Below are 23,417 nucleotides of genomic sequence, written 5' to 3'. Positions count from 1 at the left end.
CTGACAAAGGGCAGGATTGCTTTCTAATTACTGATAGTTTTCAGCTGGTGTCTTGGCTTTCCATGCGATTTTGCATTTCCCTCTCTTCATGTGTTCAATACTTTTTCCCTGTGTCATTTCATATTATTACACATAACTAGTTTATGGACATCTATGGTTTGATTTCTTTGCATGTGTGGATTGCATGGTGAAAATTTCATTACAATAGCCTCATTACAAATATATATTTACTGAGAAAAATTCTTGATGTGTTCAATACTTATTTTACCTGCTGTATGTGTGTGTGTGTGTGTGTGTGTGTATATATATATATATATATATCTGTTGATAGACAGCTACATTTCATTCTGGCCCTGTATTAAGTGGAGTGTGGGCATTTGGTAACAGGCAATGGTGATATTCGTTAGCTTGCCTCAGTTATGGACCAAGAGGTGGAAGGATCATATATTACCGGGACCATACAGGTGCGGCATGTACACCTGAGGCCTACACCGATACAGTCCTGCACAGTACTCTACCTCCACACTAGATGCTGTAACGATTGTTGGATCACTTCTCGTCATCCATCATTCCATCGCTAACACTTCCAACAGCTTTTGTCTTGCGCACTGTATGAGCCGGAGAGAACATGTAAATATAGCACGTGCCAGCAGCAGGTGAGGCACGTACATTAAAGATAGATCCATTATAAGCAATTTTCTGTCATTTTTCACCTTTCTTCTACAATCAGCTCAAAAAATACAAACAAATAATGGCTCGAAAAATCTAATTTAGACATCCTGGAATAACAAAATCACTTAATCACTGATTTTAAAAGTGGGTAGAAAGCTTTTTTTTTTCCTTGTTTGCTAATATCCTCTGGAAATAGACTTCTCATCTCTTCTTTGCTTATTGCGGTTTCCCTTATGAGCGAAATTAGCAAGAAACTTGCATAAAGGACGACAATAATTGCTCAACGAGCATCTCGTTTGTAATTTATTAGCTTCTATTATTGCGGGTTGTCATGGCAACAGCTTGCATCCAGGGCGACAAGAGAGATGTTAGATATGAGGCTGCGAGCTCAGGAAAACGTAGATGCACATTTTTATCAGTAATTCTGCTGAAAATAGTCAGTGAGAAGTTAATGAGATGTAAAGCTGTCCTGTGGCTGTTGTGAGAAATATAAATATATAGATAGATAGATATATATATTACTGTTGATCTAATTAGAATGCATTGGTCAGGAATCATAATGAGGATTACACTTTTCACAAATATCCCAGATCAGAACATAAACTAAATATATATTAATGGTAATAAATAATCTTTTCCTCCGAGTTGTTGGCGGCACCCCCTACAATGCTCCAAATCAAACTTACTTCACGTGGAATTGATTCGCTGCCCGTACTTTGAATCATTCACAGTTTGTGCCTAATTAAAAAAATAAAATGTCTTTTATGGAGCCGCAAATAAAGGAAGAAATATCAGAATATGTCAAGATCACCTCTACAGTAGTTCTCCCTTTATATCATCCTGATGTCACACGTGTTTATCTCAGACACCTGAACACCCGCTATATGTGCAGAGGTTTTCTCCCCTGGTATAAAAGTGTATTAGACACATTTGCAGGGTGAGGGGCAGAGGGCGTGGAGCCACTTACTTCCCTCAAACTTACTACATTTTCCAGCCACCTCTGAATCGCCAATGATCGTTTTCAAACCAGTACTTCCACCCCGGTGTAGAAGTGGTACAGAGTTCAAGACAAGGGAGATGGGTGGGCGCAGAGATATGTTAGAGAGAGACGGGGTGGAGGGTTGAGAGAGAGACGGACTGGGGGGGAGACAGAGATGAAAGAGAGGTATACAGGGGTATGGTGGCCTGGTGGGACAGATGAGAGAGACAGATAGGGAGCGAGCAAAGATGAGAGAGAGGCACAAACGGTGGAGAGGACACAGAGGTGGAAAGGTGGGGAAACACTGAGGGAAACAAAGAACCCTGCAATGCTGGGCACAACAGCTAGTGACCTGGTGAATGAAGGGTCTAAAATACTTGCTTAAACATAAACAAGCAAAATCTTCTACACTGAGCCTCAGTTATTGGACTAAGCAGGCATTGTCTAATAGCTGTTCTCACTCCTATCCTACTCTGAGCTTCAGTTATTGGATGAAGCTGGCATTGTCTAATACAGTGGTAGCCAACCCTGGTCCTCAAGAGCTACCAACGGTGCATGTTTTGCAGGTCTCTTCACAGAATCACAAGTGATATAATTAGCTCCACCTGTGGATCTTTTCAAATGTGTTAGTAATGAATACACCTGTGCACCTGCTAGGTGGTCTGGAAAACGTGAACTGTTGGTAGCTCACGAGGACCGAGGTTGGCTACCCCTGGTCTAATAGCTGTTCTCACGTCTATCCTACACTGAGCCTCAGTTATTGGATGAAGCAGACATTGTCTAATAGCTGTTCTCCTATCCTACACTGAGCCTCAGTTATTGGATGAAGCAGGCATTGCCTAATAGCTGTTCTCCTATTCTACACTGAGCCTCAGTTATTGGATGAAGCTGGTATTTTCTAATAACTGTTCTCACTCCTAACCTACACTGAGCCTCAGTTATTGGATGAAGCAGGCATTGTCTAATAGCTGTTCTCACTCCTATCCTACACTGAGCCTCAAATATTGGACTAAGCAGGTATTGTCTAATACAGTGGTAGCCAACCTTGATCCTCAAGAGCTACCAATGGTGCATGTTTTGTAGGTCTCACAAAATCACATGTGCTATAATTAGCTCCACCTGTGGATCTTTTCAAATATGTTAGTAATGAATACACCTGTGCACCTGCTAGGTGGTCTGGAAAACGTGAACTGTTGGTAGCTCACGAGGACCGAGGTTGGCTACCCCTTGTCTAATAGCTGTTCTCACTCCTATCCTACACTGAGTCTCAGTTATTGGATGAAGCAGACATTGTCTAATAGCTGTTCTCCTATCCTACACTGAGCCTCAGTTATTGGATGAAGCAGGCATTGTCTAATAGCTGTTCTCACTTCTATCCTACACTGAGCCTCAGTTATTGGATGAAGCAGGCATTGTCTAATAGCTGTTCTCCTATCCTACACTGAGCCTCAGTTATTGGATGAAGCTGGCATTTTTTAATAGCTGTTCTCAATCCTATCCTACACTGAGCCTCAGTTATTGGATGAAGCTGGCATTGTTTAATAGCTGTTCTCACTCCTATCCTACACTGAGCCTCAATTATCGGATGAAGCTGGCATTGTCTAATAGCTGTTCTCAATCCTATCCTACACTGAGCCTCAGTTATTGGATGAAGCTGGCATTGTTTAATAGCTGTTCTCACTCCTATCCTACTCTGAGCCTCAGTTATTGGATGAAGCAGGCATTGTCTAATAGCTGTTCTCACTCCTATCATACACTGAGCCTCAGTTATTGGATGAAGCTGGTATTGTCTAATAGCTGTTCTAACTCCTATCCTACACTGTGCCTCAGTTATTGGATGAAGCTGGTATTTTCTAATAACTGTTCTCACTCCTATCCTACACTGAGCCTCAGTTATTGGATGAAGCTGGCATTGCCTAATAGCTGTTCTCACTCCTATCCTACACTGAGCCTCAATTATTGGATGAAGCTGGCATTGTCTAATAGCTGTTTTCACTCCTATCCTACTCTGAGCCTCAGTTATTGGATGAAGCAGGCATTGTCTAATAGCTGTTCTCACTCCTATCCTACACTGAGCCTCAATTATCGGATGAAGCTGGCATTGTCTAATAGCTGTTCTCACTCCTATCCTACACTGAGCCTCAGTTATTGGATGAAGCTGGCATTGTCTAATAGCTGTTCTCACTCCTATCCTACACTGAGCCTCAGTTATTGGATGAAGCTGGCATTTTTTAATAGCTGTTCTCACTCCTATCTTACTCTGAGCCTCAGTTATTGGATGAAGCAGGCATTGTCTAATAGCTGTTTTCACTCCTATCCTACTCTGAGCCTCAGTTATTGGATGAAGCAGGCATTGTCTAATAGCTGTCCTCACTCCTATCCTACACTGAGCCTCAGTTATTGGATGAAGCTGGTATTGTCTAATAGCTGTTCTCACTCCTATCCTACACTGTGCCTCAGTTATTGGATGAAGCTGGTATTTTCTAATAACTGTTCTCACTCCTATCCTACACTGAGCCTCAGTTATTGGATGAAGCTGGCATTGCCTAATAGCTGTTCTCACTCCTATCCTACACTGAGCCTCAATTATTGGATGAAGCTGGCATTGTCTAATAGCTGTTTTCACTCCTATCCTACTCTGAGCCTCAGTTATTGGATGAAGCAGGCATTGTCTAATAGCTGTTCTCACTCCTATCCTACACTGAGCCTCAATTATCGGATGAAGCTGGCATTGTCTAATAGCTGTTCTCACTCCTATCCTACACTGAGCCTCAGTTATTGGATGAAGCTGGCATTGTTTAGTAACTGTTCTCACTCCTATCCTACACTGAGCCTCAGTTATTGGATGAAGCAGGCATTGTCTAATAGCTGTTCTCACTCCTATCCTACACTGAGCCTCAGTTATTGGATGAAGCTGGTATTGTCTAATAGCTGTTCTCACTCCTATCCTACACTGTGCCTCAGTTATTGGATGAAGCTGGTATTTTCTAATAACTGTTCTCACTCCTATCCTACACTGAGCCTCAGTTATTGGATGAAGCTGGCATTGCCTAATAGCTGTTCTCACTCCTATCCTACACTGAGCCTCAGTTATTGGATGAAGCAGACATTGTCTAATAGCTGTTCTCACTCCTATCCTACACTGAGCCTCAGTTATTGGATGAAGCAGGCATTGTCTAATAGCTGTTCTCAATCCTATCCTACACTGAGTCTCAGTTATTGGATGAAGCAGGCATTGTCTAATAGCTGTTCTCACTCCTATCCTACACTGAGCCTTAGTTATTGGATGAAGCTGGCATTGTCTAATAGCTGTTCTCACTCCTATCCTACACTGAGCCTTAGTTATTGGATGGAGCTGGCATTGTCTAATAGCTGTTCTCACTCCTATCCTACTCTGAGCCTCAGTTATTGGATGAAGCAGGCATTGTCTAATAGCTGCTCTCACTCTTATCCTACACTGAGTCTCAGTTATTGGATGATGCTGGCATTGTCTAATAGCTTTTCTCACTCCTATCCTACACTGAGGCTCAGTTATTGGATGAAACTGGCATTGTCTAATAGCTGTTCTCACTCTTATCCTACACTGAGCCTCAGTTATTGGATGATGCTGGCATTGTCCAATAGCTGTTGTCACTCCTATCCTACACTGAGTCTCAGTTATTGGATGAAGCAGGCATTGTCTAATAGCTGCTCTCACTCTTATCCTACGCTGAGTCTCAGTTATTGGATGATGCTGGCATTGTCTAATAGCTGTTCTCACTCTTATCCTACACTGAGCCTCAGTTATTGGATGAAGCAGGCATTGTCTAATAGCTGTTCTCACTCTTATCCTACACTGAGCCTCAGTTATTGGATGATGCTGGCATTGTCCAATAGCTGTTGTCACTCCTATCCTACACTGAGTCTCAGTTATTGGATGAAGCAGGCGTTGTCTAATAGCTGTTGTCACTCCTATCCTACACTGAGCCTCAGTTATTGGATGAATCAGGCATTGTTTAATAGCTGTTCTCACTTCTATCCTACACTGAGCCTTAGTTATTAGATGAAGCTGGCATTGTTTAATAGCTGTTCTCACTTCTATCCTACACTGAGCCTCAGTTATTGGATGAAGCAGGCGTTGTCTAATAGCTGTTCTCACTTCTATCCTACACTGAGCCTTAGTTATTAGATGAAGCTGGCATTGTTTAATAGCTGTTCTCACTTCTATCCTACACTGAGCCTCAGTTATTGGATGAAGCTGGCATTGTCTAATAGCTGTTCTCACTCCTATCCTACACTGAGCCTCAGTTATTGGATGAAGCTGGCATTGTTTAGTAACTGTTCTCACTCCTATCCTACACTGAGCCTCAGTTATTGGATGAAGCAGGCATTGTCTAATAGCTGTTCTCACTCCTATCCTACACTGAGCCTCAGTTATTGGATGAAGCTGGTATTGTCTAATAGCTGTTCTCACTCCTATCCTACACTGTGCCTCAGTTATTGGATGAAGCTGGTATTTTCTAATAACTGTTCTCACTCCTATCCTACACTGAGCCTCAGTTATTGGATGAAGCTGGCATTGCCTAATAGCTGTTCTCACTCCTATCCTACACTGAGCCTCAGTTATTGGATGAAGCAGACATTGTCTAATAGCTGTTCTCACTCCTATCCTACACTGAGCCTCAGTTATTGGATGAAGCAGGCATTGTCTAATAGCTGTTCTCAATCCTATCCTACACTGAGTCTCAGTTATTGGATGAAGCAGGCATTGTCTAATAGCTGTTCTCACTCCTATCCTACACTGAGCCTTAGTTATTGGATGAAGCTGGCATTGTCTAATAGCTGTTCTCACTCCTATCCTACACTGAGCCTTAGTTATTGGATGGAGCTGGCATTGTCTAATAGCTGTTCTCACTCCTATCCTACTCTGAGCCTCAGTTATTGGATGAAGCAGGCATTGTCTAATAGCTGCTCTCACTCTTATCCTACACTGAGTCTCAGTTATTGGATGATGCTGGCATTGTCTAATAGCTTTTCTCACTCCTATCCTACACTGAGGCTCAGTTATTGGATGAAACTGGCATTGTCTAATAGCTGTTCTCACTCTTATCCTACACTGAGCCTCAGTTATTGGATGATGCTGGCATTGTCCAATAGCTGTTGTCACTCCTATCCTACACTGAGTCTCAGTTATTGGATGAAGCAGGCATTGTCTAATAGCTGCTCTCACTCTTATCCTACACTGAGTCTCAGTTATTGGATGATGCTGGCATTGTCTAATAGCTGTTCTCACTCTTATCCTACACTGAGCCTCAGTTATTGGATGAAGCAGGCATTGTCTAATAGCTGTTCTCACTCTTATCCTACACTGAGCCTCAGTTATTGGATGATGCTGGCATTGTCCAATAGCTGTTGTCACTCCTATCCTACACTGAGTCTCAGTTATTGGATGAAGCAGGCGTTGTCTAATAGCTGTTGTCACTCCTATCCTACACTGAGCCTCAGTTATTGGATGAATCAGGCATTGTTTAATAGCTGTTCTCACTTCTATCCTACACTGAGCCTTAGTTATTAGATGAAGCTGGCATTGTTTAATAGCTGTTCTCACTTCTATCCTACACTGAGCCTCAGTTATTGGATGAAGCAGGCGTTGTCTAATAGCTGTTCTCACTTCTATCCTACACTGAGCCTTAGTTATTAGATGAAGCTGGCATTGTTTAATAGCTGTTCTCACTTCTATCCTACACTGAGCCTCAGTTATTGGATGAAGCTGGCATTGTCTAATAGCTGTTCTCACTCCTAACCTACACTGAGCCTCAGTTATCGGATGAAGCAGGCATTGTCTAATAGCTGTTCTCACTCCTATCCTACACTGCCTGATTCACTGCAGATCGATATTCTGCTTATACGCACGCAACGTAGTTGCTAATATCGGCGGTGATATGTAAATGTTTGCATTCGCATTGCGATCGCAGCCTGACATAATGATGCCCTCTTCCCCTTACTCACATCCGTATACTTGGCCAACATAGAGAAACAATCGGTAACATTGGACCCATATGCACAGTTAATGCAGGTCAGACCTTACTCAGGAATTTCTTTCCTCAGGGCACGCTATGAGACCTCAGGTGGCATCTGGTATCGCAGTGGCTAATTTATTCACACCCCTGCAACGGCGTTCAAACGCACTGGCACGCCTGCGTTCGCCCGAAACCCCCCCAAGTCACCACCCACAAACTGCGCTTCCTGTCATTCACTCTGCCGTGGGTTTGCATATCCTCTGCGATCGCAGTCCCGATCTCAGCGACCGGTTTGTCCATGTGCACTGCGATGCATGTGCAATGCGAATTAATTGGCCGATTGCGTGCATATAAGCAAATGCGTTCCTTGCTGAATCAGGCAATCCAGTTATTTGTATGCCATCAACTAGTGCTCACTCTAGGTCCAGCGGCAGGCAGGTTGCCGAACCTAGAGCCAGGGCACATCTGCGCGCATCCGAAAAAGGGGGCGTGTCTTTATGACGCGTCCCCTTTTCGGCACTCTTGGTGGCGTGCCCGGCACTTACGGACATTCCGGGCAGCCAACAAGTGCCTCGGTCACTGTGAATGGATGCCAGACGCATGCGCCCGGCGTCCATTCACCGGCGGTGACCGCTGCTCTGCCGGTTTCCCCACCCGTGGGACTCTGCGGCTGGAGGACAGAACCCGCAGGCTGTTTCATAGGGGTGCCGCGCTGGAGGCCAGGATGCATTCTGCCCTTCATAGAGCAGGGTGCGGCGCCCCGCAGAAACAGTCTAGCAGGAATGCTAATCAACTCTGACCTTGTACATTGGCTTGATACAAGATTTGGCCTCCCAGAGTTGTATGGCCACCAGATCTACACATTAGTTTCAGCACGAAATATAGAAACAGAGAATTTGACGGCAGATAAGAACCATATGGCTCATCTAGTCTGCCCTTTTTGGTTTAGGGATGGGTTAGGTTAGTGTTGGGGGTTAAGGTAGGTTGTTAGTGGTTATAGATTGTTTGGGTATTAGTGGTACGGTATTAGAGTTAGGGGTTAGTGCTAGGAAGTTAGGATATTAGGGTTAAGGGTTTGTTAGTCGTTGGTTAAGGTTGTGTTAAGGTAAAAGGGTTAAAGATTTCTTAGGGACGGGGGTTAAGGATTTTTGGGTATTAGTGTTATGGTAAGAGTGGGGGAAAGGGTATGTGGATAGATACTCAGGGACAGGTCACCGAGGTGCAGTGATGAGAGTATCCAGGATATGACTCCGTAATAGCCACAATATCCCGATCACCAATTGTCATTATTGCAGTTCTGAAATTTTATATCCAAAGCTCCAAGCATTTGCACATATAGGACCTCATTCAGAGCCACTTGCAAGCGGCCCGATGGCTTGTGAGCGCACATGTGTAAGCTTCGTTTTGCGAGTGCGCGAACTACTCTGTGCGATCGCAGCCCGCTCGCTCGCCCAGCAAAGACAGCCCAGTGAAATAAGTGACAGGAGAGGCCGTTTGTGGGTGGTAACAGGGGCAGGACACTAATAACGGGGGATTGGAGGTGCGAACGCAGGCGTGCCTGAGTGTTTCAACACCGTTTTTAAGGCATGCATAATTAACAGGCAGCGTCATAGTACATGACACATGCTTGTTTTTTTACACTGAAGTCCTCACAGTGCTTGTGGCAGGGTAAGGCAACCACAAGCGCTGCGATCGCTACCGATGGTGTTTGATGTACCAATGTTTTAATACACATCCTGGAGATGACGTGCGCTAGTGGGCGTCCATACATAGGCTAATGGGTGTCGGCATACATAGAGCGATCGCTCGCACAGCCAAAGTGGGTGTGCTTATGCCTTGGAAGAGCGATCGCATCCCATGGCGTCACTTTGAAAAATTTGCATACACTGGATGCGAGCGATTGCATCTAGCGAGCGGCTCTGAATGAGGTCCATAGCTCTAAGAGTTTTGTTAGTGCCTCTCGTAATCCTAACCATGTTCAGCCAACACAATAAATCAATGACAACGATTTAATATTTTCTGGTCTCACTTGTTGTTCAGTGTTTGTTCATCGGTTTGATTAACTGTTCTGCATATCACACTTTGTACTTTCCACACTTTGTATTTTCCACATCTAGCTGACCCTACTGATTCTAAAGAAATAGTTTGTCTGATTATGGCTAATTACAGCTGAACTCAAATGGTCAGCTGATCAAAGCAGATACATTACACTGTGTCTAGTAAACACATGCTCAATAAACTATACTACCCTAAGGAATATTCACAGAACAAGTAATACCAATTACAAGCACATCATTAAATCACATACGTTTAAATCAGGAGTGGGGAACCTTTTTTCTGCAGAGGGCAATTTTAAGAAATATAACATTATTTGCGGGCCTGGTGCAGTTCACGCCCCCTCCGTGTAACATAACACGTTGCCGGGTCCACAATCGCCTGTGATTACAGCAATGCCCGGCGCATCCTCAGGATCTGTAAGGGCAGCGGTATGACTGTCTGAAGCATCGTAAGGGCGCTCCAGGTGGCACTGCTGCATAGATTCTAGGCACCCTGCTAGCCAGATGAGGCTAACAGAAAAAAGCTCCAAGGGCCAGACCAAATGATTCCACGGGTCTTATACGGCCCCCGGGCCTGTGGTTCCCCATCCCTGATTTAAATACACAGATTATTGTGCATGTGGGTGAATACAGATGAGAGTAGGCAGGCAGGACTACTACATACTTTTTGATTAACTTTTATACGTATTATATTTTGTAATTTCCATTCTCCATATTTTCGACATCTAGCTGACCCTACTACTTTTAGCACAAAATATGGCTCTGCATATTAGTTTTAACACCAGATATTGCTCTGCACACATCACGTATCCACTAGACGAGAATGCGATTGAACAATTACGACATCGTTATAGTTCATTTATCGTACAGTAAGTTGCCGGCAATGACCAGCAATGCTCGGTCCCGCTGGTCGTTGTCGGCATGTGTCATCGCCTGAACGTGCAGGCTAACCTGACGCGATCATCAGATTGTGCATGTTCTGGGATGAAGGAGGGTGCCTGCACTGAGCGACATATCGTCTCAGTGAAAGAGGTGTGAGGGGTGACGAGAGGAGGTGCAGCTGTAGTCTGTGAGTATGACTTGTAGGTAATGAGAAACAGGAGAGAAGAGGGCCCTGCTCCATACAGTTTACAATCCAGAGGGAAGGGGGCAGAGAGACGGTTGACACATGAGGTGAGCGAGAGTTGGGAGAGATGAAGGATGACAAAGTGTCAGGTATATTTATGGTGAAGTGGTTAAGTGGTGGATTAGTATGTTTTCAATGACTGTTTAAAACTATTGAGGCTAGCGAATAGCATGATAAAATGAGAGAGATCATTCCAGTGATGCCGGGCAGCATGGGAGAAATCTTGTATGCAGGAGAACAAAGTGGTTACCTGAGTGGAGGAAAGGTGGCGGTCATTGGCCGACTGCAGAGGGTGGGAAAAAAACATGTATGGATATGGCTCTGCCTGTATGGATATGGCTCTGCCTGTATGGATATGGCTCTGCCTGTATGGATATGGCTCTGCCTGCATGGATATGGCGCTGCCTGCATGGATATGGCGCCGCCTGTAGGGATATGGAGCCGCCTGTAGGGATATGGAGCCGCCTGTATGGATATGGCGCCGCCTGTAGGGATATGGCTCCGCCTGTAGGGATATGGCTCCGCGCCGCCTGTACGGATATGGTGCTGCCTGTATGGATATGGTGCTGCCTGTATGGATATGGTGCTGCCTGTATGGATATGGCTCTTCCTGTATGGATATGGCGCTGCCTGTATGGATATGGCGCTGCCTGTATGGATATGGCTCTGCCTGTATGGATATGGCTCTTCCTGTATGGATATGGTGCTGCCTGTATGGATATGGTGCTGCCTGTATGGATATGGCTCTTCCTGTATGGATATGGCGCTGCCTGTATGGATATGGCGCTGCCTGTATGGATATGGCGCTGCCTGTATGGATATGGCTCTTCCTGTATGGATATGGTGCTGCCTGTATGGATATGGCTCTTCCTGTACGGATATGGTGCTGCCTGTACGGATGTGGCGCCGCCTGTACGGATATGGTGCTGCCTGTATGGATATGGTGCTGCCTGTATGGATATGGTGCTGCCTGTATGGATATGGCTCTTCCTGTATGGATATGGTGCTGCCTGTATGGATATGGCGCTGCCTGTATGGATATGGTGCTGCCTGTATGGATATGGCTCTTCCTGTATGGATATGGTGCTGCCTGTATGGATATGGCGCTGCCTGTATGGATATGGCTCTTCCTGTATGGATATGGCGCTGCCTGTATGGATATGGTGCTGCCTGTATGGATATGGTGCTGCCTGTATGGATATGGCTCTTCCTGTATGGATATGGTGCTGCCTGTATGGATATGGCGCTGCCTGTATGGATATGGCGCTGCCTGTATGGATATGGCGCTGCCTGTATGGATATGGCGCTGCCTGTATGGATATGGCTCTTCCTGTATGGATATGGCGCTGCCTGTATGGATATGGCTCTTCCTGTATGGATATGGTGCCGCCTGTACGGATGTGGCGCCGCCTGTACGGATATGGTGCTGCCTGTATGGATATGGTGCTGCCTGTATGGGTATGGCTCTTCCTGTATGGATATGGTGCTGCCTGTATGGATATGGTGCTGCCTGTATGGATATGGCTCTTCCTGTATGGATATGGTGCTGCCTGTATGGATATGGTGCTGCCTGTATGGATATGGCTCTTCCTGTATGGATATGGTGCTGCCTGTATGGATATGGTGCTGCCTGTATGGATATGGCTCTTCCTGTATGGATATGGTGCTGCCTGTATGGATATGGTGCTGCCTGTATGGATATGGCTCTTCCTGTATGGATATGGTGCTACCTGTATGGATATGGTGCTGCCTGTATGGATATGGTGCTGCCTGTATGGATATGGCTCTTCCTGTATGGATATGGTGCTGCCTGTATGGATATGGTGCTGCCTGTATGGATATGGCTCTTCCTGTATGGATATGGTGCTGCCTGTATGGATATGGCGCTGCCTGTATGGATATGGCGCTGCCTGTATGGATATGGCGCTGCCTGTATGGATATGGCTCTTCCTGTATGGATATGGTGCTGCCTGTATGGATATGGCTCTTCCTGTATGGATATGGTGCTGCCTGTACGGATGTGGCGCCGCCTGTACGGATATGGTGCTGCCTGTACGGATATGGTGCTGCCTGTATGGATATGGTGCTGCCTGTATGGATATGGCTCTTCCTGTATGGATATGGTGCTGCCTGTATGGATATGGCGCTGCCTGTATGGATATGGTGCTGCCTGTATGGATATGGCTCTTCCTGTATGGATATGGTGCTGCCTGTATGGATATGGCGCTGCCTGTATGGATATGGCGCTGCCTGTATGGATATGGCGCTGCCTGTATGGATATGGCTCTTCCTGTATGGATATGGTGCTGCCTGTATGGATATGGCTCTTCCTGTATGGATATGGCGCTGCCTGTATGGATATGGCGCTGCCTGTATGGATATGGCTCTTCCTGTATGGATATGGTGCTGCCTGTATGGATATGGCGCTGCCTGTATGGATATGGCGCTGCCTGTATGGATATGGTGCTGCCTGTATGGATATGGCTCTTCCTGTATGGATATGGCGCTGCCTGTATGGATATGGCTCTTCCTGTATGGATATGGTGCTGCCTGTATGGATATGGCTCTTCCTGTATGGATATGGCTCTTCCTGTATGAATATGGCGCTGCCTGTATGGATATGGCGCTGCCTGTATGGATATGGCTCTTCCTGTATGGATATGGCTCTTCCTGTATGGATATGGCTCTGCCTGTATGGATATGGCGCTGCCTGTATGGATATGGCTCTGCCTATTCCGAATATGCCTGTAGATTTTAGTGTTGGTGGCAGACTTTGCTGTTTGCTCCGTGACGTGTTACGTAAGATAACAATTGCTTGGCATATGTTTGAAGTATGAAAATACTTTCCACACTCCCTATTTTTTTTTCTCACTGTAGTTCAGCAAATGTGTCATTTCTGGTAGTCTGATATAAAACGACCATGCCGTGTTGGATTGGATTAAGCAAAAATCAGCAATTTCGTCCGTTCCGGCATTAAAAATAAAAATTTAAGTGATGATACCTCAGTGCCAGGGATCATTGCTGATGAGTACAAAGGGTTAAGAAATGTAATTCCCTATTAGGAATGACAGCTCATGCTGCGTTACAGATGGTGATAGCTGAATCTGGTGACCTAGAGCCCACCAATGATATGAAGCCCATACCTCGCCGTGTTGTACAGTTACAGCATATTGGCATTTCATGTGTGTCATTAAATGTGAAGAAATTGTCACTGTGCAGCTTTGATGTGAGAAAACGTTACAGACAGAAAGAGATTGCTAATATTACTGTGCCTATTAACTATTTAGTGTGGGACCCCCCCTATTACTTGCCTATTAAGTGCAGTATGCTGAATGTTCCTCTGTAATGACAGTATGTCTTCTGTTACCGCTAAATATTATCAGTGTAACTAGTGACATTTTCTGTAAACGAGTTACCTCATCACACTACTGCCGTGACCTCACAGGTAATGGTACTGTATACTGCGTACAGTAATAAGAGTGATAAATCCTTACCACTTTACACTATAAAGTGAGTCTAAGCTACTGTAACTACATGGCGAGCCTATGTGCACAGTCGTACACCTGTATACAACCACTTACAGTTCAGCGCAGCTCCTCTGTATCCTTATCAATACCAGGCTCCAGCTGCTTACTGCCAGTGGTGACTACTGGGAGAGGTGAGAGGTATCAGCGCTGCCAGTGGTGACTACTGGGAGAGGTGAGAGGTATCAGCGCTGCCAGTCGTGACTACTGGGAGAGGTGAGAGGTATCAGCGCTGCCAGTGGTGACTACTGGGAGAGGTGAGAGGTATCAGCGCTGCCAGTGGTGACTACTGGGAGAGGTGAGAGGTATCAGCGCTGCCAGTGGTGACTACTGGGAGAGGTGAGAGGTATCAGCGCTGCCAGTGGTGACTACTGGGAGAGGTGAGAGGTATCAGCGCTGCCAGTCGTGACTACTGGGAGAGGTGAGAGGTATCAGCGCTGCCAGTGGTGACTACTGGGAGAGGTGAGAGGTATCAGCGCTGCCAGTGGTGACTACTGGGAGAGGTGAGAGGTATCAGCGCTGCCAGTCGTGACTACTGGGAGAGGTGAGAGGTATCAGCGCTGCCAGTGGTGACTACTGGGAGAGGTGAGAGGTATCAGCGCTGCCAGTGGTGACTACTGGGAGAGGTGAGAGGTATCAGCGCTGCCAGTGGTGACTACTGGGAGAGGTGAGAGGTATCAGCGCTGCCAGTGGTGACTACTGGGAGAGGTGAGAGGTATCAGCGCTGCCAGTGGTGACTACTGGGAGAGGTGAGAGGTATCAGCGCTGCCAGTCGTGACTACTGGGAGAGGTGAGAGGTATCAGCGCTGCCAGTGGTGACTACTGGGAGAGGTGAGAGGTATCAGCGCTGCCAGTGGTGACTACTGGGAGAGGTGAGAGGTATCAGCGCTGCCAGTGGTGACTACTGGGAGAGGTGAGAGGTATCAGCGCTGCCAGTGGTGACTACTGGGAGAGGTGAGAGGTATCAGCGCTGCCAGTGGTGACTACTGGGAGAGGTGAGAGGTATCAGCGCTACCAGTGGTGACTACTGGGAGAGGTGAGAGGTATCAGCGCTGCCAGTGGTGACTACTGGGAGAGGTGAGAGGTATCAGCGCTGCCAGTGGTGACTACTGGGAGAGGTGAGAGGTATCAGCGCTGCCAGTGGTGACTACTGGGAGAGGTGAGAGGTATCAGCGCTGGCAGTGAAGACGGGCACAATAATCCTATACACCTTTAGTATGTGATGGTGAATGTGGATCCTGCACGGATAAGGGGTGTTTCCTCCTTTCAGTAGCTGGGTTTACTACACACCTCATTTCCCCTGGTGCCTTGAACAGTTTGGGCCACACAGGGGTGCCAGTGAGGTACATGAGAGGTTGTATGCTTAAATAACCCAGGGTGTATCTGTATCATGTCATTATACAGTAATGTACGGGATTATTCCTAAACTTGTAGGCAGTTTCTCACTGTGGGATCCTTGGAAATCTCTTTCTCTTGTCATTTTAGGATCTGTTGCAGAGCTCTCCCAACTCAATGACGGCTTTATCCAATAACCCGCAAGGAATTGTTGTGCCGTCCTCCGCTTTACAGCAAAACAGTCTCGCCATGACCACAGTCAACTCGTCGCAGGTTGTGACAGGTGGGAAATGTGACTCTGAAATGACATATTGTACTGCTGGGGCTGCAAATATAGCATATACTATATGACACTAAAATGTGCGTGTACAGGTAGCCTGGTCTGTACATGCGTTCTTCTCTATAATAAGAGATTGAGAAAATAAACGGGCCTTTACATATGCATCAGTGGGCACTGTCGGTGGTGGCATCTAAGGGTCTATGTGTAACGGTATCTGTGGGCTCTGTTACTTTGTGCAGATTTCGTGGCCTCTGTCAGATGCAGTGGCCATGGGCTCTATCTGTTGCAGAACCTATGGGCTTTGTCAGTCATACATTTTCTGCCTTTTGTGTTGTGGGTAACAGCACCTCTGGGTGACAGCGCCTCTGGGCTCAGAGTGTGGGTTCTGGGCGACGGCGCCTCTGGGCTCAGTGTGTGGGTTCTGGGCGACTGCGCCTCTGAGCTCAGTGTGTGGGTTCTGGGTGATTGCGCCTCTGGGCTCCGTGTGTGGGTTCAGGGTGACTGCGCCTCTGGGCTCAGGGTGACAGCTGCTCGTGGGTGACGGCGCCTCTGGGCTCGGGGTGACGGCGCCTCTGGGCTCAGAGTATGGGTTCTGAGGGACTGCGCTTCTGGGCTCAGTGTATGGGTTCTGGGCGACAGCGCTTCTGGGCTCAGAGTGTGGGTTCTAAGCAAGGGCGCCTCTGGGCTCGGGGTGACGGCTTCTCAGCGCTCAGAGTGTGGGTCCTGGGTCACGGCTTCTCAGCGCTCAGAGTGTGGGTTCAGGGTGACGGTGCCTCTGGGCTCAGTGTGGGTCCTGGGTGATGGCGCCTCGGGGTGACGGCGCCTCTGGGCTCAGAGTGTGGGTCCTGGGTCACGGCTTCTCAGCGCTCAGAGAGTGGGTTCTGGGTGGCGGTGCCTCTAGGCTCAGAGTGTGGGTTCAGGGTGATGGTGCCTCGGGGTGACGGTGCCTCTGGGCTCAGTGTGGGTCCTGGGTGATGGCGCCTCGGGGTGACGGCGCCTCTGGGCTCAGAGTGTGGGTCCTGGGTGACGGCGCCTCTGGGCTCTGGGTGACAGCGCCTCTGGGCTCGGGTAACGGCGCCTCTGGGCTTAGAGTGTGGGTCCTGGGTGACGGCGTCTCAGGCCTCCATCAGTAAAAGTTTATCTGCCTCTTGTCTTGGCTGTGAGTGACTGTCGTCTCCGCGCAATATTTTCTCTCTTTACTGTTTTCGTACTCCTGGAGGAAAGGAGGCCTCATGTGAAAAATGATACTAACATCTCTCAATGTGGATGCATTATTCATGAACGCGAGATCTGGATCCCTCAGGGAACATTTTAACCCCTCCGAGACCACTTTTTTGTACCATAATGGCTGCATTTACAGTCTCAATATCTTCCGTGCAAGCAAACGGGATACATGTCAAGCAGCTGCGGGTTTAGTGATACTGTGTTTGCTAATTTTGCTTTCTGTAGAGGGAAATTACTACTTGATTATGAGTCATGTTAAGTAAATGCAGCATAGTAAAAGCGATAACGCGACATGTCCCTGGGGTGTGTCCCGTATATGTCCCCTGTCTAATATCTCTCTCCATTCCATCAGTATGGATTGCTGAGCGTCACTCGGCCTTCCCACACAGAGGCGCAAGTTGGAGATAAACGGCAGAATCGGAATAAACATTCGCTGCACACTATTTATTATTTATTCTAAATAACTGGAAGGGATGAGACTGTGGGCAACGTACAATGAGTCATTTTTGGTTGGTCCAGAACTTGTTTTTTGTTTTTTTTTGCCTGGCTAAATTCTCCAAGTGGGAAAAACTTGCTGCTGTGTTAACCCATTGCTAGCCACAACGCTAGCACTGTATACCGTACTGAAGGCTGTCCTCAATGGATTGTGTGTGTTTGCACTGACCTGCAGAAAAACTCCACTTTGCTACAAAATGTTATTGATATAAAAAAATATATGTTCTAATTTGTTCCCTAGCTTACATTATAAGGATCTCAGAAGTCACTGTGCCGTTCTCCAACATTATAAAGTTCAAGGTTATACGGCAGTGGTTCACAAACTATCTCGGATCGCGGTGCTCTAGAAACTGCAAAACTTATTACAATAAGGGAGATATGCTTACAGTGTTGGTGTACATGGTTGCACTTGTGTTTGTCCCTCTGATCTGTAGTCTCTAGCAGGTGTGCCAAGAGTGGGGGACTGGGTACTAATTACCTAGGCCTGGGCCTTTTCAAGGGGCCCAACGGAGGCTCGGGCCAGCTGCTGAAGGTGACAAATGTCCCGCTGTGTAGCGCACTGGATTATTTTTTCCGGAGTGGATGTGACCAAGCCTCAAAAAGTTGACCACACCCCTTCAGTATCTGGGCCCTGCCGGCAGTCTCGGCAGCCCTGGTCACTAGCATTGGTTTTGCCTATTGAGCAGAAGAGGAGGAGATAAGAGCTTATAGAGGAGAAGTAGCAGATGAGGGCGGAGGAGTTGTGGTGCAAATGGACAGTGGGTTGAGTGATCTGATGGGAGAAAAAGAAGGGGACAGATGGGATGGGGGGGCAGAGAGGCACACATGGGGGAAATGGAAAGCCAAGTAAACAGAGAGAAGTATACACACGGATTGAAGACAGAGGGACTAACACAAAGATGTCGACAGACACAGGATGGGAAGCATTATGGGAAAGGAAGCAGTGGAGAAGAGGTGACCATGCTTACATTGGGGTCTGCCTTCTGCCTGGAGTCCAGCATTATGTGGAGGAAGAGGGAAGGTGCAAGAACGAGTGGTGGTGCACAGAACACACTCAGCAGTGCAACCTGTGTAATTGCTGTGCACTGCCTCTCTAAGGCTACAAATATGCTGCCCTAAATTATTTGATTTGGGACCACACCACCCCACTGGATCACATCTGCAAGTGGGCTGTGAAGCCTTAGGGTAGCGGCACACAGGGGGAAATGTATCAGACTTTCTAAAGTCTGTAGAAGTTATCCATAGCAACCAATCAGCTTCTACCTAGCATATATCAAGTACATTCTAAAAATGATAGGTAGAAGCTGATTGGTTGCTATAGGCAACTTCTCAGCTTGTCCATTTTATGGAAGGTTTGATACATCTCCCCCACAGTTTGGGAAACCATTGCTGTAGGCTCATTAGACTCCAATATGCTTTCTAATATCCTTATCTGTAGTAGAGGGTACTACTGGCACCTACCTACCGGTTATTATAAGAACATTGCTACAATAACATCAGTGGTGTGTGACATCATAGCACTTTGGTCTGTTTATGTGACTTAATGGTTATTTTTGTTCACCTCACTTGGTATCTCTCCTCCTGTGTCTTGTAGGTGGTGCACTTTACCAACCTGTTACCATGGTAACATCCCAGGGACAAGTAGTAACTCAAGCTATCCCACAGGGAGCAATCCAGATCCAGAATGCTCAGGTGAGTTTTCATAGAGTATTGTGTGTCCTTTTGAGTGTGTTTGTTTTTACCACTGACAGATATGGTTATGTTCTTAGGATCATTCCCATATTTTAGGTCTACCTCTCTTGGGTGGACTATATATTTTTTTTCATGTGAGACAACACCAACCTCAGACTTCCCACTTACAGCAGCGGTGTCTGTTTTTAGGATGCTGGGTTTTGGCCCTTTTTCAAGCCAAAAGGCTTCCCCTTTGATAATTCCTTCCTGTAACATACTGAGCACGTCATTTGCAAGTTTCAAAGTATCATAGGTTTTATAGCTCACAGAACTGCCCCCACCAACAGCTCATTAGTATTCTGCATTACACAAAGTTGGTGGAGACGACCAGATAGCAAGAGAGCAACATTTTATTTTCTGCTGATTCCCTGAGGATGGTATGGTTCCATAAATCTTCTTCAACACAGTATAACATCTGACGTGTGCCCTATAACTGGGGTTCAGGTGAGTGCAGTATATTTGTATTATGGTTTAAAGAGTTTACCCCAAATTTCTTCTTAGTGCAAAAAAAAGCAAAAGTTCCGTGCTGGACAGTACACAGCCCCCTCTGCCCCCCTTTAATTACAATGCTGAGGATCATATTAATAACTTCAGTCAGTGCTGAGAATTTCTCATTTTAATCAGCAAAAAGGTAGAATTATTTGAAATGTTTTGTTACACCTATTAGTGTAAAAGTGGTGTATCTCACCTTTTATCATCATTCCGACTTTTCTCACCCGCTTTCTGATGATTACAATAGACATGCTATTACCTTTCAATGTCACAACATGTCTGTTCCTTGTCTAAATATCATACACTAAATTACAAAGGGGCCTATTTATCAATATTATTTTTTACTAAAAAAATGTGACAAAGGGAGTTTTCACACCATCTTCACATTATTTTAGTATCACATAAATTTATTAAAGAGCAATTGGAGTAGTTGGACCAGAAGCTGATCATTGGAAAAAAAATAGTTTAAAATAAAACAACAACACTTACCTGCTTCCAGGGGTCTGGTGATCGGTGAGCTCTCTCATTCGGGCATCTGCACTACACTGTGACCTCAGTCAGCTGTGCTGTAAACCGGCCCGTCAGTTTACAGCATCAGCTGTCCGGGGTCACAGTGCAGGAGGAACACGGAGGCCAGCTGACTGGAGGAGAATGCCCACCAATCACCGGGCAGGTAATCAGTGGGGCAAGGGGGTAGTGTGTGTGTGTGTGTGTGTGTGGGTGGGTTTAGCGCTAGCCGGCGGGCGCATGCACAGAGTTATCTCACTATATTTTTTTTACGAAAAATGCTGTGAAAAGTCTGCGGTGAGGATTCGCCGGGACATAGCTTCACCGCAAGCTTATGTCACAGCGTGCAGATGTTTATACATCCGTGTGATAACTTCGATTTTCGCAATGCCATAATAATCATTATCATTGGATAACCGCAATTAAATGGCAGATTTTGATAAATAGGGCCCGAAAAGTTTCTACAAACATTCTCTAAAATGTGCACATAAGTTTCAGGAGATTGTCAGACATAAAGATTTTTTTAGAAAAAGTTGTGATACTGGGAAAATTCCACAGGGACTAATATCGCAATGATACAGCTCATGTCTGATCCTCACTGAATGCATATGTACGTAATACCAAATGTTTTTTTGTTCTGTCATAATTTGCAAACTTATACATAGATGAGTGTTATGGCTACTAAGAGGTTCTTTATTCTAAGACTGCTTGTATTTTGGGTATGGTGGTCCTTTTTGGGTATGGTGGTCCTTTTTGTGTATGGTTGTATTTTGGGTATGGTGGTCCTTTTTGGGTATGGTTGTATTTTGGGTATGGTGGTCCTTTTTGGGTATGGTTGTATTTTGCGTATGGTGGTCCTTTTTGGGTATGGTTGTATTTTGCGTATGGTGGTCCTTTGAAAGGTGTGTTATTTTCCTGCTGCCTTGTGTGAGCTGTGTGCTATATTACCCCTTTGGGTACTGGTTTTGTTGATGTCTGATTTGGATGTAGTGACATTACGTACTGGTAAGGAGTGTGCTTTTTCGCTCTCTCTTTTTCTTTAAGCATATAGTAGTGAAGCAGATGTACAAATGCCTATTTCATAACTTTTTATTACTACTCGTTTGAGACATACAAAGTGTAACCAATTTATCATACTGTATATGTTCAAAATACTTGTGTGTGTCTGTGTGAGGGAAGAGGGAAAGATAGATACAGAGAGAGGTGGACACAGATTGTGAGGAGGGGGTGTATGTGGCTCGGTGAGGGTGTATCCCAGCATCTTTTGACTGGCAGCTCCATCTTACCTCATGGAACCTGTTGTTTGATAAGATACATATACAGTCTAAGCTCCATACAATGGTACACATAAATAAACAGTATAAACATGCACTGGGGGGGGGGGGTGTATTGAATGCTGCCCATTGTGTTGACCATTGCCGTCCACCATATTGGAAAGATCAAACTCCTGATACAGCCAATTGTGTCTCTACATTATACTATGCCACAAATATATGTATAAAAAAAACCACATTGCTTCTATCAATATGTTCATACAAACTACACTAATACCTGCTAAACACCATTGCCATCATTTCAGCACAGTAAAATAGCAAACGCATATGCCAAACACCTGTTTGCTATCTGATCACCGTATGCAGCTGTGTATCACAGAAACCTTCATACACGATATTTCCATGCGCTATTCATACTTGTCTAGCCGGGATGCAGCCAGGAAGCCGACGGTCGAAATGCCGACCACCGGCTCCCCGACTGTCAAATCCCGGCAGGGGTCTAATGATAGGCGTCAAAATCCCGACCCCTACCATTATCCCTGCGACGGGAGCCCGACGCCCGGCATACCAAATGAAGGTGCGGACAGCCGCGGGGGGTGGAAGGTTAGGTTATGGGCTCCCAGGGAGGTACTTAGGGTTAGGCACCCCTCCTGGGAGGGTTAGGCTAGGAGAGGGGGAGGTTAGGGTTAGGCACACCGGGGGGGAGCTTAGGGTTAGGCACCCCCCCCAGGAGACTTTTGTTTAGGCTGCGGGGACGGGTTAGGGTTAGGCACCCCTGAGTGAGGGTTGGGGGGGGGGAGTATGGTTAGTTTTACTTACCTTAATCCCCTGTCGGGATCTTCACTCCTGCCGGTCTTCCTGTGTCGGGTTTTGAACCTCCGGCCATAGGGCTGGCGGTCATTCATACTGATTCCTTAGCCGGGATGCAGTCAGGAAGCCGACGGTCTAGCCATAGTTCCATTGTCCTAATATAAAGCTACAATGCTGATAACTACATCACGCTGCAATGATCTGTTTCTTACAATAAACGCTAAGATTAAACATAATAGCATCTGCAAGACACACAATTTCTAGTATGTAAGACATAGATACAAGGGGTGCCCTGCATCCTGCCCATGGAAGCAGCGGCGAGTCAGCCATACCTCTGCAGTCTTTATATAATGCCAATTGAGATTTTGGTGTGACCCAGATCGCAGGAAGTGGCCACCGTCCATTGTAGTGTGATGGCCATATGTGGGGTGCGGGGATTCAGCTCCCAGTGACATAAAGGTATAGTTGCTGTGAATAGTAACTCCAGGATGCTAATGAAGATCTGCCTCAGCTACATGTGTCAATGGACTGCACAGTATCCAATGAATGCATAGAAATTAAATATTTGTGTCTCTCTAATCATAAGGGAAAGTGGTGAATTCTGTAACACTTACTATAGAATTTCTCACGTTATACAACCCAGAGACTGCACTCCAGGAGATGACTTGGAACTTGGAGCTTGTAGCGGTCTATCCTGGCTGCATCTGTGACATTGCAGGTCCTCTGGTGGCTGGAACACTGGTCATTTGAACTGTTGTGAAACTACAAATCCCAACATGCTTTACCAGCTGATCAATGGAGGGTATCCTGGGACTTGTAGTTTCACAAAAGTTGGAGAGCCACATGTTGGCCAGGCCTATTTCTGTGGTATGCGACTGTTTGGTACAAGCTATGGTCATCGTTGATAACTTC

At 46.2% G+C, this 23,417-nt stretch overlaps 1 protein-coding gene across 10 annotated transcripts in view; it reads left to right on the top strand.

Annotated features, from left to right (window-relative positions):
- Window positions 1-23,417, top strand: part of PKNOX2 (PBX/knotted 1 homeobox 2) — a 500,974-nt gene that overhangs the window by 426,990 nt on the left and 50,567 nt on the right. For all 10 annotated transcript variants that reach the window (XM_088481784.1, XM_088481789.1, XM_088481785.1 and 7 more), the window contains 2 exons: window positions 15,843-15,975; window positions 19,286-19,383. In XM_088481784.1, coding sequence (XP_088337910.1) covers window positions 15,843-15,975; window positions 19,286-19,383 — 231 coding nt within the window. The remainder of the gene's footprint in view (window positions 1-15,842; window positions 15,976-19,285; window positions 19,384-23,417) is intronic.

The sequence above is a fragment of the Taudactylus pleione genome, unplaced genomic scaffold, assembly GCF_031769625.1.
Source record: "Taudactylus pleione unplaced genomic scaffold, aTauple2 ptg000278l, whole genome shotgun sequence".
NCBI classification, from domain to species: Eukaryota; Metazoa; Chordata; class Amphibia; order Anura; family Myobatrachidae; genus Taudactylus; species Taudactylus pleione.
This window is presented reverse-complemented; position numbering and strand designations above follow the sequence as displayed.